The sequence below is a fragment of the Larus michahellis genome, chromosome 1, assembly GCF_964199755.1.
Source record: "Larus michahellis chromosome 1, bLarMic1.1, whole genome shotgun sequence".
Lineage (NCBI taxonomy): Eukaryota > Metazoa > Chordata > Aves > Charadriiformes > Laridae > Larus > Larus michahellis.
Window position 1 is genome coordinate 151421994 of NC_133896.1, and position 19730 is coordinate 151441723.

Below are 19730 nucleotides of genomic sequence, written 5' to 3' on the forward strand. Positions count from 1 at the left end.
TGGTTTTCCTCTTTTCTCTCTAAAGGGGCTGTAGGAAGGAAGAAAAGGAAGATGGGAATGGCAAGCAACGTCCCGCAGGGCTGCTGGGAGCCAGGCACTAGCTGCCCCCTCACCAGCGCCCGCAGAGCCAACAGCTCTCACCTGCCTGTGTATGAAACAACACAGACTTCCCTGGGCACATGCGATGCCAAGGCCAGTGCAGACCCTCGCAAAAGCATATTAAAGTGTCCTAAAGGATCATTGCAAAGCAAGAGATTTACTTGGCAGGTCTCTATGACTTTTCTGGGGTGATTTTTATCTGCTGTGTAAATCAGAATCATGGGATTCTTTAACCCTGCTCCCCCGTTTTTTTATTTGACAAACTGTTTGCTCATTTAGAGCAGTTATGCTTGATTGTGCCAGTAAATAATAAGTGAGAGCTATTTGTGAATTATTTGGCTGCTAGATTTCCACAGAGAAGTGCCTGTTCTCTTCTGTGTGAATGTCTGTGTGAGAGGCAGTCCCTCAGCATGAAGAAAAGTTATGCGCCTGAGTCAAGAATGAAAAAGGTCTTTAAAATCTTTATAGCAATCTAATACGGAAGATACATTGGTATGCAAAATAAATTTCATTAAGTATAAAATACCTCCCTTTAAAATAAATAATTTTCTTTTTTGCTAAAATGCCAGAAGATTGCAGACTATATTAAAGATAGCATATGCCTCTTTTAAATCACACCCCATGGAAAAATACCTAATTTAATTTAAGTAATTTCTATTTATTTCTGCCTTTCAAAATGATACCATTTTCAGGTTATAAAAATGTAATGCCTGAACTTAGACTCTCTCCACCTAGTTTCAAGCAAGACCTAATTTTACATCTAAGTTAAAAACACATGAGAGCACACAGTCATAATATAATCTGGCCCCTCTCTGACTGCAAAAAGGGCAGCCTACTACAAATAGAGTCCTTGAGAGAGGGAAAGTCTTCCATTTTGAGGGAGGATTTTGAAATTTCATGCCATTCCAGTTTGGAACAAAGCCCTCCAATTCTGAATTTCCCCATGAAACAGAACTCCAAAAGAAAGCAATAATAATGAAAAATAAAGCAGAAAGTGTTTGTTCTGATCATCTGTAAAGAAAATGTCACCAGACAGACCTCCTGAAAATGCTGACTGTGCAAAAAAACCTTCCAACTTCGGAAAATGAGCTGTTTGAGATTTTGGCGTCTTGGTGTGCATCAAAAAAGCTCCAGTAGTTCAGGAGCCCAAATGCCTTCCCTGCAGCCCTATTCATCAGGTTGCCAGTGAGGGTGTGGGGGGAGCTGGTAGGTAGTCAGGCTGAGTTGAAGTGGAACTGTAAGCAGATCCTGATACCTGAACTGCACGCTGAGTGCGATCCTTTAAAATATTTCACTTGTGCCACCTTTGGAAGAGCAATTAGGTAGTGGTGTGTTAAAAGCTGGAAATATTTCCAAAGTGCTGAGGTCAAATCCTCAGTGGGTGAAAACTGGTATAATGCTACTGAAATCAGTGAAGCTCTTTCATTTTGTACCAGTGAAAATATGGTCACTGAAGTTTAAAACAGAATTCAAAGTCTACAGTCGATGTAAAGTAAGACTCATCGGTAGTGTGTACTGATCAGCGCCATCGATGAACCACAAAGAGAACTACCATGGGACTCAAAAGGTTAAAAACAATTACACGATTTCGGCTTTCATTTCATGCAGAAAAAACCTCTCAAATCAAACTAAACCAGAAACTCGTCATTTTTCTATTTACTTTTCACATTTACCATGAAAAAATGCTCCCTGCTGCCACACACTACTTGAGTAAACCAAAAGGTTAGCATGCAAAGCCAATTTGTCAGCGTTGGCTGAAAAGTGTATAAACATACCTCCTTCTCCTGATGTCTGCATGAAAGACTTTTCACATGCATGGAAGAAGTATTCCTTTTTAATCAGCTCAAGCCCTATACCTAGGTATAACATTCCTTGCTCACCAAAAACTCCCAACAATTTTAATTTGGCTTCTGGGTATATCAGCAATGTGGGGTCAAGTCCCTGCTTTGGTTGCTCTGCAGGGCATAGAAGTTCTGTGAATGTGGCCTTGCTTCAGTGTCTAGATGTCAATGCATTGCACAGAAAGGAAGGAGGTGGTGAGGGGTTTTTTTGCTTTGTTTTGTTTTGTTTTGTTTTTTAAGGAGGAATAAAACAAACAATTCCTTACATGGGAATAGACTTTTGCAGCCACCAGGATCTCCAGGATTCTGGAAGTAAGACCCATGGGGGTGTGTAATGGGGCTGTGGAAGAGTAACCCCTTCATAGACTTTTCAATAGGAATTTGGTTACAAGTACAGATGGTGGTCCTCAGGAGACTTAGATGGTATTTTTTTGGCCCAAAATCATGGGTAGCCGTGAGATGGCCTGCATATATTACCCAGCGTGCACTGATTCTTTCTGATAAGGGAAGAAAATGAAAGCATCGCCAAAGGAATAAGAGTCTGGGAGGAGACAAAAATAGTTTTGTGAATCTGATTCTTTTCTCAGAACGTTCTGGGTGTGAGTCTTTCCCAAGGCTTCCTTAGCCAAGGACTTCTCTAGAGGTACTACCAAACATGCCTGAAACCTTTCAGCTGTGACATTTTTCAAGGTAAAGCATTTGTATGAGATTTGGTGGATCACACTGAGCCATAGGACCATACTGGACTGCTGCTGTACCTTCACACCAGCAATGTGAAATAGCTAAGTGGGAAACTGTTCTTCCATCCTAAGAGCTCTGTCAGATTTCACAAATGTTCCCATATTTCTCTGGGAGGAAACCCAGGCTGTTCAAAGATCACACATTTTCTTTCACTGAAATGCAAGAAACCTAGAACAGTGTGAACCCTTCCTCAATGGCAGAGTAAATCCCACTCTTCCCCAAAAGGAGAGGAAGGGATAAAAGTTTTCCTGCAACCTACATAAAAATTGAGGCAGTTATGAAAAAAAATGAGGAGACACCTGGATGGAACTGCATGAGGGAGTAAAGTATTTAAGTATCTCAGCCACAATGTGATCTTGCAGGAACATCTCATGCCTGATTCAGCCACACACTAATCCCCATGGGGAAATCCCAGGGCACCGCTTTCTTTGTACATGCTCACCTTTTTTTTTTTCCTGCAAAGAAACTGACTATGGTTGTCTGTAGTGTTCTCTTCATTCCTCAAAGAGCAAAGGGCCAGCCAAGGCGCAGACCTTGTGTTGTCCCCACTGGGGCCACATGGAGACACCGTACTGAGGAGTCCCTGGGCGCAAACACAGCTCTTTCGTGGGACTGGCCTCCTGCAGAACGTGCCAGCTCTCCCTCAGGCAAACCAGGGCTCTCCTTTCCTTTCTGCCTCCACTGTTGCCAGGGTCAGAACAAAACCAAGAGCAAGAAGAAAATGCTCTTGCAACAAAAATTGAAAAATACAGAGAGCAGCAGGCAGATAGCCTTACCAGTGACAAAGGCAAACCCAAAAGTTCAGCTGGTATTTCTAAACCACCCTTGCAAGGGGCAAGAAAAACCAACTAGAGCAAGCATATCATCCACGGAGCTGATGCCAGAACACCCTGTTGTGCCTGGCTGATTACTAAGCAATTAAAGCTTGAAGGGGGGAATCTCCTTCCATCTGCTGCGCGGACTACTGCCTCACTGAAAGGAAACTGAAATTTCTCCTTTGCGTTGCTGCACCCGCTCTGGAGACTGCCGGAGCTACAGCTAGGAGGCGATTCACAAACACACAAGGTTCAAAAATCCCAAGCTAAAATCCTGTAACTGGACGAGGCTGAGGTGCTGCTGCTTGCTACGAATTTTCAGCTCTTCTTAAAATAAAGCGGTAATGAAAGTGTGGTGATTTGTGGGAACGGCGCGGTCCCCTGTTTCCTGCTATTGGTGCTGTGTAAACCTTAAACCTGAGCTCTCTTTCTTCAGACTGCCAGGAAATAGATACAAGTGTATTTATAAGATTTCACTTTCGCAGCACAGCACTAAAAATAGCACAATACATCATTCATAGCACAGGTCTCTCTATTCTCTTATCCCACTGCTGAAGAAAGGAAGGCACAACGTTATCAACTAACTGTCCTCCTACCTCTTCCAATAAAGCAAGTTTCAGCCACCAGAGTTACTATGAAGGTTACAATCCCCTTTGTTTTACAACATGTTCATTGCCTGGGGGGACTGTCATTGCCCAAAGGGAGCATAATGTTCAAGTCTCATTGAAATATCATAATTAATATCAATAATAAGGAAAACAGAATTCATTAACAAATTCACTGCCCATAGCTATCTACTCGTGATAGATGGGAGTGGTGTTCAGAGCATCAATTCAACAATACTTTAAGTCAGTGCTCCTTTGACCTATGCTGATGAAGATGGACAGAAAGGTTAGACAAGATTATGCCTCCAAGGGTCATAAAAATGTACAAGTTTCCCGACTGCAAACTGATTTTTCAAAGACAATTACCCTGCACAGTTTAACTGGACAGCCATTTATGCCTTCCAGGTTTCATATCATTAATGCTTGTTTCCTCTCCTCTTGGATTTTTGTTGGTTTTCCTACTCTCTTTTTTTTTTTTTTGCCTCAGATACACACATTAAAAAAACACTCTCACACTTCTTGTCCTATGTGATTTATTCCCAAGAAATTAAATTACATTTTTATAAGCCTGTGTTACCGCAAATGATAGCTGAAGATTTGCTGAAAAAATTAATTCCTGATCTGTTGCCGTGAAGCGTCCTCGCTAGCACTGTACTGACTCTGTCTTTCAAAACCAGATGGAAGCAGTCCAACGGTATGATTAACTTCTTAGTCCCTGCAATTTCCTATTGCTATACTTGCCCTAGATTTCAGGATTGACCTCCTGCTTCACTGCAAAATGCACAGTTGCTCAGTTTGATAAATCACATGAATACTTTTTTGATCACAGTTATCTGCTATTTACTACATACCCAGTGAGGTTAATCATATGCTGAGGCACTTCATATGCTGCACACATATACACTCTTCTTCCCAATAGCACTTTGCATATTCTTCATGCTGCCAGCCAGCAACGGGACCTGCTTTCTCCTTGCTAACATGTGAAAGACCCACAGACCTGCACCTTGTCTCTTTTTCCCCCTGTGTTAATTCTGTAATTATCCACACACTGATCCTTAAAAAACCTAGCAAGCCAAAGAAAATACATGAAAAATTACTAGTCAGACCTAGAATGGATTGTGTCCCCTCAGGTATCTTTAGGGAGCTATGGAGAATGCATGGGGTTACCCACAGGGAGGTGCGAAATGTTTGGCTGTCATGATAGCAAAAAGCTATCACCTCCTTGAAGAAAAACCACATTGACTTTTCTTTTTTCTTTCTCTAAACACCAAACGAATTTCAGTATTTAGTATAGTTAGCTGGGCTCAAAATTGCTAAAATTCCCTGAGACAGCTCTGCTCCACCTTCTCACACAGCGTTGCAATACATCCAAATCACGTCCCTGGTGCTATGGTGGAACAACTCTAAACAAACACCAGCAGCAGTCAAGGTACGGGAAAACATCCAATAGCGAACAGATGAGTGCTACAGATCTTGCTCACAAGTGAAACAAAGGGAAATGGAGCATCAGTTTTACAGAGATATCTATTCCTTTTCACTCCAAGCCTTCCACACAGGCTCTTCTTTTAAAGCTCCTTTTCACTAATTCACAACAGTCTCCAATACTGGAAATAGTGTCCTATATACAATACATATTGTCACTCTTCCTCCTTGAGTTCTCAAACTAGGAGGGCTGAAAAACTCTAGACCATTTCCGCCACAAAATGTAGCAGCGGCCGCCCTTTGCTACCCTGTACCGTGTGGGAGGGCTGCAACTGTGGGACACCAGCGTTTCCAAACAGCCAAGCTTTCATGTAAGGCATAAATGACAAATCCGTATCCCCTGCCGGAGGTATCCCCTTCTCCCTTGCAAAGATAACCCAGAAAGTTTAAGCGATGTACCAACACTGTGCGAGCTGTGTGTTTGTTTCTGTGGCAGCGAACACCGTGCGTGCACACTCTTCTCCAGCCAACCTTCGCCTCCTGCGGAGCTCATGATCTCAGTTCCGTCATTCTCTGCTGGGACCCAGATCAGCTGTCCTGAGCCAAGGCTTCCCCTCGGCTGTCACTGATTACCCAGACCTGTCACATGAAGCCTTTCCGGCCAGCCAGCTTGCTCAGTCACTCCGCCGACAAGCTGACCACGTAGTTTCTCATATGGAGGAGGTCTCAGGGTGTGAAAGGCGATGTTATCGGAAAACTCAGTCCAACACAAACATAACTATGTGAGTGACACGAAGCACATGAGTATTTTTGCTAGCTGCCACTGGATTATTTACTTACTTCAGGGTATCACAAGTTTAACTGCTTTTCTTAATCACTGCTCGAGCAGATACTTGAGAATACGAAATCTTTGGCTGCGTCCACTGAAAAGTTTAAGGCTGCTTGGACAGCTGCCTCCCCTGCTTTGAGTGATCTATTAAAAGTCTAAATTGCCTCTTATTGTTGCCTTAGTACTTTACAGGCAGTCCCTCCCCAGGACTCCTAACCCAAATGCTGTATCTCAATGGGGCTTTGTCTGAAGAAGAGCCATGCTACGGATCCCACTGGACACGGATCCCACAGATCCTTGATCCTGTGGTTTCTTACAGTATCAGGGGAACAGACTGGATTATTGCAGCTGAGTGCTAAATGTGTGCACGCACCCGTGACAGGTGGTGTGGCAGCACCTCTGCTTGTAAATGTCTCTCTCCCCACACATGTGGGGCTTTGCCGCTTCGCACCACTTGCTGCTCAGCTCCCCGTGTTCTCCAGAGGACAACAGGGAGTATTTATTTGCTCTTCGGGATCTTAAGTGCAACCGGCCTGACCCATTAGGGTAAACCAGCTCACGCCTGGCACTGCCTGCATTTCAATGCCCTGACCGTGATCAAACACGGACAGATGAGGCACGGTTACATGGAAATGGAAAGTACTATCCCTTCTGCCCAACAGGGAGGTGGACTAAAGCTCAGACAGGCTGTGTAACTCACCAAACATCATGAACAGGGCTTGTCTAGGCTGCCAAAAGGATGTTAGCACTGAGACACCTTGTCTCTCAACAGCCCAAGGTGGTAAATCAAAAAGGGTTACCATAGCCTGTAGAGGTGTGGATGACGTATATATGAACCAGGTGCGGAGCGTAAGGTAGTGGGTTGGACTCTTTACAGGACTTCTCAGCTGGGGTGGGGGGGTTTGCCAGCACGGCCATATGGCTGCTGGGCTGAGCGGGTTCAGCTGTCCCTCTGCCCTGGGCGCCTGCGCCGAGGTTCCTACGGGCAGAGCCAGCAGGGTCTGCGTCCTCCAGTGCAAGAACACAGAAAGGAGAACAGCCCGCAACTGTGAATTAAGCGTGTCTCCCAAGTACCACCCAAGCGCCGCAGTGAATGATCCGCTCTTCCCCGACCACATCGAGGGAGGAAATTCAGCGGTGGTACAACGCTTTCCTCTAAGTGTTCAAAACTCCTCAGCAGACCCACTTGGCCTATGCTACAGCACAGAGAAATTAAAGCAGCTAAGGGAATAAAAGTGCCCTAGGACCACTGTAAATCTTTACTTCATGGAAAATCTTATCTTGCACATGAGTATGAGCTGTGAGTAAATTTAATGCGCGGATTAAGTACTGTGCGGTCTCCCTCATGGTGGGCTTTTCAGCCTAAAAAGAACAAAAGAATAATAATGAGTGTTGTGTTTGGGTATGATTACAAACAGCTGTAATTTACAGCTGGACATTCTCCATTGCAAATGTATCCAGCAAACAAGTGCTTCTGGGTTAGTGGAACAGACTGCAAAAAATTAGCTTTTAACTTCAGCCTTAAGGTCAGAGTTCTGGGACCATGGGAGTCAATAATAAAATCTATTTAGCTCAGCGGGATTAAGCAGGTTTAAGACTTGGCTTAACCACACTGCTTACTGTTAAGTAACAACAGAGCACACTGAATATTTTAGTTACAGACATTTTTCTTCATTTGAAAGCTATTCAGGCAGTAGATATGAGAGCCAGATAATTGAAGATATGCTAGCACTATACCATTAAGGTATGTGAGTTAAGTTCTTGCTCTTCTCTGTCCCAGAAACTGAGCAATCTGTATAGTTAGACCACTTTACTGAAGAGCACAATAAAATTAAAACCAAGCTGTGCTGTATAAACACGGAGGGTTTTTCATGAGAGAATGAAAAGCTAATGGGGCCAGTGCATCTTTCCTGACAAAACAGTCGGTGCATGTGCAGAGCAACCTGTCTTCTGGAAGCAGAAAAGCTGTTTCAGTCAAGCTTCTGGGTCACTAATCTTTGTGTTTGCACATAAATCTGCTGGGGGTTACTGTGTCATTCTGAAAACAAGACTGAGTGCCATACACTAAAGAAATCAATGGCTACAGGTTTTAAAAACTCTCCTTTCCCCCCCCCCCCCCTCTTTCAGTGTAGCTAAATGTTATCTTTTTAACAGAACCTGAAAGCAAAAAGCTGCAACAAGAACTGCTGGAGAAAAATATAAAAAAAAAGGGGGGGGGGCAGGCAAAATTACTGAGAGCTTTATTTAAACTGCCATCTCCCTTGGTGCTGGGAAGTGCTGGTGTGTGACCGGCAGCTCTTAGTTGCTACTGGGATGCAAGTAATGAGCAGCAATATCACAGGCATCCTCACTGTAGCCAAGACCAGACAGAAACTGCCGTCACAGCGTGGGGTTCTGGCCCCCTGCCCTCCCGTTCACTCGCTGCAGTGAGGTTACAGGCGGTGGAGAGGCAGCCCCCCCCGCCCCCCCAAGCACCCATAGCGTTCCCAGCACCCCATCCAGAGGGAGGGGAGGAAGGTGTCCCCATGGCCGAACTTTTGCAGAGCATGTGGGAAAGCTGGTCTCCGGGCATGCTTTTAGGGGCAGAGAGGGGAACAACTGATCATAAATACTACATCTGAGGTGTGAAGGGCACCATTTCAGCTCTTTTGCCCGGAGGGCGAGGGCAGCCTGCGCCCAGCTCCCTCACCACCCCCGATGAGGTAGGGACCATCTATCCATCATCACCGCTTTCCTTTCTAGGGGGAGACACTGCAGGGTTTGGGTTTGTTAACTACCTCCAGGGGCAGTCCCGCAGGAGTGCTCCTCATGCAGCCCAGGGGAAGGATGCTGAGAAAAAAAGCCCACCATGTTTTCTTTGGTCATGGTATTGTCCCCACCAAGTGCAAAAGCTGCTTTTGCCGGGGGGGGCGAGCCTGCACACCTCCAGGGAGAGGGGCATAATGCTGACTCTGACTCCTCTTTCTTTTTGCACTCGTCCCAATTACAGCAAATACTTGTGTGCCCTCCAACTGCGCCAGCGATTTCACCCGCATCCCATACATTTCACTCAGGAATTTTTTTTTTCCTTAAGGAGGGGGGAAAAAAAATCTAAACAAAACGGTGTTTGTAAACCTGGGGGGGGGGGGCGGGGAGGCTGATAATTTTGGCGGTCTTAGCCTCCGAGCGGAGAGAAATGTTATTCATCCATGCACAACATATAATTCAGCCTAAGTGACAGGCTCTGCTCTGGAGAAATCCTGGCCTGAGCTAGCTTCCAGAGTCAATTACCGCTTATTCCCAGGGAGGCGGGGGGCAGGGGGCCAGACGGAGCAGAGGGGGCTGCCAACAAGGCATGGGGAAATTTACTCTGTGTCAGCCTGCATGACACAGTACCTCATTTGTGGATAAATGTAAATCTGCTAGTTCTTTTTCACAGGCACTAAAATGTACAGTCTCTCCTACCCCTTCCCTCCTCCCGTTCCCAAAACTGGAAAAGAAATCAGGACCGTCTTAGAAAGCTACCTTATATTTCAATCAAGCCTCTTTCATAAAAGTCATTTAAGGTAAATACCTGTGCAGACCTACGGCCCAACTATAACATTTACTATGGCCCAAATCCTGAATTCCTCACTCAGGCAAGTTTCCCATCGAAGTTAATGGAGTTTTGCTTGAAAAAGAGCTGAGTAAAACCTGAACGCTGTCTAAGGATTTGGTCCCCTGCTTATCTGCCTGGAGCACTGCTGCAGTTCCAGAAGAAGTGAAAAAAAGAAATAAATTAATCCAAAATACCAATGCCTCAAAACTTAAGGGGTAGAAAAGGGCATTGTTTTTGTGCATAAAACGTGCGGAGAATCTCATCAAAAGAAGAGTAATTCCCAGGGAAAGGATTTGGAAAAAGTCAAAAGAGAACATCTCGGAATAAATGAAGTACTTATTGCTGAAAAATGAGCTCAGATATATCTCTGCAAACTCTAAAGCTCAGAATTTACTGCATCATTCATGCCTTCTCCAGTAAGTTTCTTATCTCTCGTTCGGTATCACAACAAGGGATTCTGCATACTCTGTATGAAATACAACAAGACTGTGATTTTTGCAGTAATAAACTCTACACATCCATGACAAATCCAAGCATGCAAAATGTTTAACATCCCAGTTCACAGATACTTTGGGGACAAAATCCGATTATGAGTTATATGCCACAATAAATAGGGCTCAACGTTTCATAAAGCAATTTATAGTTCATAAAAATGACAAAATGTACCTGTCAGATAGAACGCGGAGAGCAGATCTCTGTGCTGCCTGCTGGAAGAAAGGGCAGAGATGTTTATTTTATATTCTGACTTGAAAATTACGAGCACAATCAACACTTTAAAAAAATGCGTTACACACATTTTTGTCACGTGTCCAAAATGTTAAAGTACGAGCAAAGTAGCAGAGAGTCTATAGTCAAATGGACATTCCAGCCTAGTAAATGTAAGAACACTTTGTTAAGTATGCCATAAACCAGAAGACTGTCAAAGCACCGCACGGTATTTGAGGTCTGAACTACTCTATTTAGACGATTTTTTCTGCGGGTCCCTGAAAACTCGGCAGGGCTCGGTTCTCTGCCTTCCCCTCTCCCCGCTTCCGTACTCCCACTCCCTCTCCTTTACCATTAGTCTCCTCCCATTCTTCCACAGAAACAAACATCACATATTTGGTTCCTTTTGCGATGAAGCCCGTAGCTATAATTATAAATTCTGCAAAGCTTGCCAGAGCTGCTGCGGACTTTTCGTGAGCGCTGCCATGTTAATCTGCTGGCAACTTTTGACTACACAGTACAGGATTGACCTGTTGCTGGTTTGCTCCTCAGTTTTTGCCTAGTACAACGCTTTGGATGGGGTGGGGAAGCATGGTGCTTGTTCTTGTTTTAACCAGCAGTTCTGGGAATAGAAATCGTAGCCTCTCAAGTTTAATAGGACTCCCAAGCCTATCCCTGAGCTAGTTTGCCACTTTATTATTATTATTCTTTCCCCTCCTTCAATCACTTCAAGTGGTGTGATTCATGGCTTCGGCACAGGAACCAGCTGCTAAGCAAAGATGAAATCCATAATGTTTTGAAAATCTACTCTAAAGTCTCCATTCTACTTGGAGCTGCCCAAAGCGTCCCCTTCCCCAGCTGTACCTGCCCAGGCTGTGCCTCGCCTGGCACAGAAGGGACACAAAGCTAAGCAGTACGAAGAGTCAAGGGGCAGGGAATTCAACGTTGATTTTCTCTTTGAAGTTACCAGCAAATATGTTTTGAAACCATTCTCCCTGGCTTCTCAGGCTGCTGGGGGCTGCGTCCCTATCCCTGAACAAACCACATGGCTTGCAGGCATTCCCACTCAGCCCCGGAGGGCATGGAGGTAATCCTTCTGGCTAATCAAAATGCTGCTGACATGCTGCAAAGAAAAGCTTGATAAAACCTGACTTGCGGTTGCAGTTACAGAGCGTTTCACAGAAAGGTGTGAAAAGATCCCCTGAGTGGATCCCTGCAGATCTGACAGGAGTGCAGAAATGCTTTGGGAAGGGTTCCTACTTGATTTTGGAAGCAGAATTTCTCCTCGGGGAACTTTTCTGGAATAATGTGGACCTCCTGGGTTCCCCGGGGAGAAGTAGTTTGCTGTGTATCACATAGCAAATTGTCAGGAGACAAGGGCCATGCTGTATCCCCCGTGGCTGGCACGGCTCGCAGGAGGAGTTTTTCCTCAGCACTGACTCACTGCAGTGGGAGTGGGAGTGTGCCCATGGCATGAATGTGCTGATTTTAGTGTTGGGAAAACAATATGGGGAGCCTGGTATTTTTCACTGTCTCCAACAGGTCATCCTATTTGCGTGCACTTTGGATACAAGCCTGTCCATGCCATCCAGGACATTGGGTACAGGCCAGGCCTTAATGGGAGCAGCCACTCTCCAGTTAGGCGGGCTGGCACCGTTTCTCCTCTCCCCTCTGCAAGGCGCTCATTATAACAATTTCATCCCATTTCTTGTACACAAATGCAGGAGAGACCCAAAATGTAGGTCTTACGGCTTAATCCCTTCTTTAATGCCCTGGGTCAATGCAAGTTGATCTCCTCCGACATCTAATCATGGGCACCAGCAGGACTCTATGTTCATTTTGAGTTTCAAGCTGCCCGGCTTCGATGCTGACCCCTGTGCTGTGTTATGCCTTTGCCTCCCAAAACGCGGGAGCTTCCTCTCGCTATCAGAGCCCTTTTCCATGGCCTAGTCGTGTAGGCACCATTCAGGCCACCTCTCCTCCTCCTCTCCCACCAGCAGTCAGGGCTAGTCTTTCCCTCACAAGCAGCCACTACGTGGCAGTGCTGTTTAAGCCACTTTTAACGTTTCCCCACTCTTGGCTCAGGCCACCACAGGTGCTCGTGTGGTTGTGCAATGCAACAGGTTGGGAAACGGATCCAGCTAAAAAAGAATGCTTTTTCCCGTCTTTTCTTTTTCCCCAGGTTGTCTGCAAACTGGATCTCTTCTCTGAGCTGCTTCCCCAGGGAGAGGGTGTCACATCGCAGGGTGAGGTGTGAGCACGGGAAGGGGACTGTGGGGGCAGCGTGCAGCTGAGACCCTCGCTGATGAGATAAGGGCATGTCTGCCAGTGAGGTTGCTTTCACCTGACATCTCTCTCACTCCCTTCTGGAGCACCTCCATGTACCTGGAGCAAGGTATGTGGTGGCTGCAATAGCCAGAGGGCACTGAAGGAGACAGGCTGCTCTATAGCCACAGGCCTCATGTACCTTACAGAGACCTCAAGAAAGCAAACACGGACTTTGGTGACACAAAAGGCCCTAACATGGGGATGTGGGGTGCATATCACTCTTGTATTTCTCTAAAATCCCTAGTTTTGAGAGAGGGAGAAGAGCTGTATACTTTCTCTTCCAGTCTCAATGGAAGCTGCCCTCAGGAGGGAAGAGGAGAGGACTCTCATCAGCGCTAACCAAGCCAGGCCATGCAGTGTGGGACTGCAGCCACAAGTACCAACCTTCAGTTTCCACCTTGGTGCATCCATTTGTTGACAGCTTTGAAAAGGTAATTCATTCTGGGCAAGAAAGTGGGTTCAGATGACAGGCAGGGCAGCAGAGAGAACTGTACATGTGCTTTTCAGCGAGGTCATTCTACTTTTTCAACTAGCTTCTCATTTTAAGTCCTTTAATAAACGTCCTTCTTCACCAGGATGCAATGCAGATTGTATGGGGCACCTTACTCTTTGCTTGGTGGTCGCATATTCTATAAATGAGACTATTGATTTCTTTCTTACATGGTTTGAAAATACAGCCCTGTTTGATTGCATAGTTGTGTGACCCCCAGAATTGGTAATGGCCCCATTTCTAAATGATGGGGGAATAAGATCCAGTTGCAAGTTTATTCTTCCTCCCTGGAGAAACAGATCTATTGCCTGCAATGAAAGGCAGTTAGCAACTATCCGGCAATTTTAATTCTAGACTATATTGCTCCCCTCTCCTGGAGAAAGTGCGCTGTTGTAATTAAAAGTAGTTAGCAGTTCCCTAGCAAGTATAAATACTTGCAGCCACTAATTACAGTCTGCTCTCTTGTTCCCCTGCTAGAGGACTGGGCTGCTCAGCTTAGGGGGAAATATCTGCCCTTGCTTCTCGCTAACAGTTTTTTTGTGACCTCATTCAAACTCATTCATGAATCCCTATGGAGGGTCATGACCCATAGTTTGAGAAACTCCCGGCTAGAGAAACAGCTTTCTGTGATTTATTGTGTTTCTAATATGCTGGCATTATCTATGTAACAATGTAAGCAAAAGGGTGGTAGTTAGTATCATATACTGCCTGCATGACTATTTTTTTAATAGCTTGATTTTGATTGTGCGATTTAATTTGCATTTTATTTTACATCGTTAGCAACTTTACTAAGGCCAACTCATCATCCATCAAGAAAGATGAGAATATATTCTACAGTCTTTATTATTCCTGGAAGTAAGTGACTATGCTGGTTATAGAAATTAGGGATAAGAAATAATTTTGGTTTGATATTGCTGACAGAATTTAAAGATCTCCAAGACTTACCACTAAAAAGTGGTTTATGGGAAGCTTAATATTCTCTTGATAAGTGTTTGAGTTATACTTTGATGTATTCACCAGTAATTAGTATAATCCTGAATTTTCAGTTCTTGGAATCAGTGAGGTTACTGATGGAGGACGGTTCTCCTCAATATGAACACGGATATTGGAGGCCAACCCACAACGTAATAACTTTAATGCTAAGTAGGAAGCAGGAAAGGGAAAAAAAATCACTTAGGTGACTCAGGTACTTAGGTTTGAGAAAGCAGCCACAGTAAATGAGATGAATTACTACTTTTCACTACATCAAGAGTTGTAAATTACAGGATACTGGCTGGTTAGACTTCTTCACCCCCCACCTGAGTTGGTTACAGATACATTTAGGGCAGAGTTTCATTGATCTGCCTATAGTTCATTAATCATTCATGAAAGATTCTAGCTGTACCCCAAGACTACTGGGACAAAACAAGTTTTCAGCCAGCAGTAATCATGTTCAGGTTCTCAATCTCCAGAGATTGCATCTCCTTTCTCCATCCTTTATTGCAACGAGCCAGAGCTTGGGAACATAATCAGCAGATATTCAGGTTTCAGTGTGTGTTAAATGAGCTACCAAAATTACTTGAAGTGTCACAAGTTGCAATCTGTTGTTGAAGGGAAATCAAAGAGGAAATTAAATACATTCATTGTAATTGGGACTGAGCAGCGAGCTAGTTCATTGTAATTGGGACTGAGCAGTGAGCAGAACGGGTTGAATACAGCTATTGAGCTGGAGATATAGGAGTTTTAAGAGTGGTCGCCAGAAATCCCTCTTTATTTTTTTCTTTTCTTTTCTTAATCTGGTTGGAACAGAATTGCTTCATAAACTGCTGGGCTTGCAGACATTTTTGGATAAGAAGCAAATGAGAACTACTGCAGAACGTTCTGCTGGGCTTGGAAGAGTGTCTTGGAGGCAAGCACTGCAGGCTGACTGTGAATGCATTTTCCTATACCTCACCCATGGCACACTTGGGCAAATAAAAGCCAATAAATTGACTGTTGGTGGACTCAGACATTTTGTTTTCCATTTTTTCTGTCCTGTGGATTAATCACTGTTATCGCAAGAGAGCTCAGTTCCAGCAATTATATGGAATTACACCAGTTATACCAGAGACTTCACTGAGATGGCGCAGGTGTACACAAGGTGAGAATTTGAGCCATTTCTTCAGTGACAGTGTAACAATATGTACTACCTGTGCATGAGTAAATTGCATTGCTTCCAGAGCATCTTCCTTGTCTTCCTCAGGTGGTGGGTGTTGCCCTGGAACTGTGCAGTGAACCATTTATGCTCTAAGTGAGCATCTCCCATAGTAGCAACCACCCGGACTGCTGGATGTCACCCCATATTGGACTGCAGTTAGTGAGATGTAGATGCACTTTTTCCAAGCCAGGGTTAAGGAAAGAAGTCATTATTATATACTGCCATTTGGGAACCAGAACAAAACAAACACTTCTATATCTGTCTTCTCTCACGTTTCACTCTTCATATGCCTTCCATGTTGATTTTGTTTTAATTTCCTAAGGTTTTGTTTGTTTTTAGCTTAAATGCAGTTTATTCCTAAACTAGTGAAGCCAGGAAGAAAATTTTGCGAAGGGCACAACCTGACTGCATGCCATAACTTCGGCCACAGGACTCTCCAGAGCTTTTTTTTCTGCTTCAGATGAGCTGTTGTGGACCTAGAGCAAAACTTCCAGATAATCTTCTTACGCATGGTTTTTCACCTTCTGTGTTACGCTGTGAGTTCAGTCCAGCTCTGTTTATAGGCACCTTCTTGTGCTGGAAGTGATACCTTTGCATGTGAGACGGAGCTGCCTTCCAGCCTCACAGCTCTGCTCCCTGCCCAGATGTTTATAGACTGATGAAGCCAGCCACCAGCCCTGCTTCAGGCAAGCTCAGTTCATTGCATTGATATCTGTCGCTCCAAGGCATGTTTTCCGAACACGTTGGGCATCCTTCTCCCTTGTCTTGAAACCCTCTTCAGTTTTTGGTGTTCTCCTTGAAAAGTGCCGAGCTGCAGAGCATTGCAATGATGCTCTCATCAGGGCTCAAAACAGGTAATGAAACCTTCTCACACCTACAGACTTGCCCTGTTTAAATGCCCGTGAGAACAAGAAGTTGCCCGAGGAGCTCAGGTCAGGCAATTTATCGTAAGTGATTCCTAATGTGCCTTCTCTCACTGCATTATTCTGTACTCCTCGCTGTTTAAGCCACTTTTAACGTTTCCCCACTCGCTGTTCCTAGGGGCTTTGTTTGAGGATTGCTTTCCAGTGTGGATTTCTCAGGGATTTAAAATCACTTGTAAACTGTAGCTTGAGTGTTTCTCTGTAAATTTGCAATATAAATGTGCGAATGTGATTTTCACTGTCCAGTTGGTATTTATTTAAGATTTACAGGCTGTAAGACTTGCTTCCCCTTTTGGAGTTGGTTATCATCAGAGTCACATCTTTTAAGAAACTATAAAGCTCTTTCTGGATTTCATGATTTCTCCAGGCCTTTCAACACTCAGAATTCATTCATTTTTATTATTATATTTCTGGCATACATTGTTCTTTCTCCTCTGCTTTGCCCATTAATCCTTATTAATCTTCAGGGTCAGCACACTCTAGTGACTTGAACATGGCACCTGGGAGTGAAAGACCCAAGCGCTAATCCTGGCTTTGCAGCTGGCTTGCCATGTGGCTTCAAACAAGCCACATCTCAGTCTCTATCTCCCTGTCAGTTCTACAGAGATAATAATTCTTGCTTAGCTCTACCTAAATACCTCTCAGGGGCATTGTATTAAGTAGTTAATACTTGTTAAGTGATTTGGATCTACAAATTACTGTATAATCAGCATGGGTATTAACCGTACAGAGAATTTTATATATCTGTAAATGTTGAGTCTTCTGTCCTGCATCTGCTCAGATTTCTCCTGCAGTCTTGCCCTAACAACCACGCATGGTTTCAGTGCCGATGAGTTAACTTTAATCTTTTTCAGTGGAGACGAGCAGAAGGGAAGTCCTTTATACTTTGCATTAATAAAATGGTTAATTTCCAACGACACCAGAAGAAGGTCTGAGTCATTGCAAGCAAAGCAGCAGTCACTTTGGGAAACTTCGTCTGTCTCCACAGAAGTAGTCTCCTTATCCAGGAAAAGGTAACTCGGTTGAAGTGCTGTTTATACTTTGGATATCGCAGGAAAAAATTGTCAGTGTTGTGCCACAGGCTTTACAAGATTTATTGGGAAGTCTGAAAGCTCAGAAATTAAAGTAGAATTTTTCCAAAAGCCCATATATTTGAAAATAGGGGAAATACAAGCCTAAATTCCCCAAATAGTGGTAACTCTGCCCAGGGAGGTGCTATGTCAATTGACTATGATGCATTTGCTGCTACCCAAGTATGTGCCTGGATCATGCTAGGAAATAAAAAAGAAGACAGGGGATAACATCCTAGGTTGATTGAAATCAGTGGCTAGACTCCTGCTGACTTCAGAGGAGAGAGATTTCATGCTAGGTGCAGGAGAAATTGTAGCAATGGTTCCCTAGTCCCTTTTTCTTAAACGCCAGTTTTGATGGATTGGCTGCTGTCTCTTTTTCCTTATTTCTTACCATGTTCTAATATAGCTGCTACTCCCTTTATTATGTCCTTTTCCCCCTAATTTCTTTTCTTCATTAATTTCTTTTTTATTCCCTTAATCCCTTTCCCTTTTTGATGTTCCTTTTGTTTTCTGACATGCTCTCAGCTGCCTCTTTCTCTGTTTCTGCCGTCACCCATCTCTGTGCGCCACATCTCCTCCACTCAGCTCCTCATGCTGACATCCCAGCCTGAGCTGAATGGCCAAGGGGAGTGAAGTGAGCTTGACCTCCTGCCTTGCAGAGAGCAACAGGCACCTTGCAGAGAGCAACAGGCAGCTCCCAGAGAGGCTGGGAGTCTGCGCTGGTGTGCATGCACGTGTGTGAGAGAGATACAAGTCGGGTATGTTCTCCTCTTACAGCCCTTAATAGCTGCAATAGTACAAACGACACTAATTTGCACTCTAAATTATTTGTGACTGCTGGTTATTTAACCGTTCTCTTACAGGCATGCTGGAATGAATTTGCCTGAAGGCAAACAGAGGCTTTGTGGCCACGCTTGAGCACGGCAAAGGCTCGGGCACGGTGGCTGGAGGAGGGACACGTGGGCTGACAGGCTCACGAGAGACAGGGACAAGGGAAAGCCAGGCTGGAGATGTGGGACCTAATCCATCTCTACGCCCCAAATCAGCTGGCACCGCTGAATGGATTGCATCGGGATAAGTTCCCATGCCAGTCAAAGCAGATGTTCATAGAGTAACTCCAGTTCACCGTGGGGGGGGAAAAAAAGCTAACCGAAGATTTCAAGAAGATGGGATTAAAGAAGTTACAGTAGATACAGAGAGAAACTGTTAGACTTGGAAAAAGGTGATACCAGTGGAAAAGGGCAGGCTTTGGAGATTTGCTAGAGCTAAAACTTAGCTTGGTCACGGCATCAACGGGAAGAGACAAGAAAGATGCCCTTGTATTTTAAGTTTATTTTCCAGTCTATTTTTAGAGGTTTGCTACTGAGGAGCGTGGAGATCAGAGTGCGGTGTTTGCATGTCCCCAAATTTTGCGCGCGTCCAAGAACCAAGCTGATCTCTAACCTTTTTCACTGTCATTCATGGTGGTGGCATTCAAATTTAGAGCTTGATCCTGCCTGCCAGTGCATGACAGACATTGAATCTGATTTTGTAAGATAGGCAGTGATGTGAGCCAAGTTTGGCAGGACAAGACCGAGCTCTTATTTTGTTTCATCTGACAGCTTCAGTGAGGCAATCTTGGTCTTCTTGTCATGCCTTGTGAAAGTGCAAATTTAGATGTCACAGAGATTTTAAAATCAGAGCTGGCAAACCACAAAAAAAAAGCTTGGCTCAGCTGGCTTAAATCTTACTCTTGATTTTCGTTAAGTTGGATACCAAAAGGATTGCTTCTCTAATACGCAGGAAATAATGGACTTACCCGAGTTCAGAAAGGCTGTTACAGTGGCTATTCCTCCAGTCTAAAAACACACTCATGTTATAGTGACAGAGGGCTGAGCAGAGCATTTGGATTAAGTACAAAACCACCTAAGCTTCCAGCCATTCCTTAACCCAAAAGTTAATTTTTCCACTTTTGCTTATCTCTGCTTTGTGCGGTTTTGGTTGCAGACTCGCACGTGGCCAGACTTCATGAAATAAGTTTCCTGTGCTCAGTGGAGTGAGAAACTTCTCATCAGAAAGACTTTTTTCCCCCCAAGTTTATCAGGGCACTTTTTGAGAGAGAAATTA

At 44.4% G+C, this 19730-nt stretch overlaps 1 protein-coding gene across 2 annotated transcripts in view; it reads right to left on the reverse strand.

Moving 5' to 3' along the window:
* AFF3 (ALF transcription elongation factor 3) overlaps positions 1 to 19730 on the reverse strand; it is a 339067-nt gene that overhangs the window by 77398 nt on the left and 241939 nt on the right. The window contains exon 9 of one of the 2 annotated variants that reach the window (XM_074609144.1): positions 10596 to 10633. In XM_074609144.1, the coding sequence (XP_074465245.1) occupies positions 10596 to 10633 (38 nt within the window). Of the gene's footprint in view, positions 1 to 10595; positions 10637 to 19730 lie in introns of both variants that reach the window. The other variant, XM_074609140.1, reaches the window with a different exon arrangement.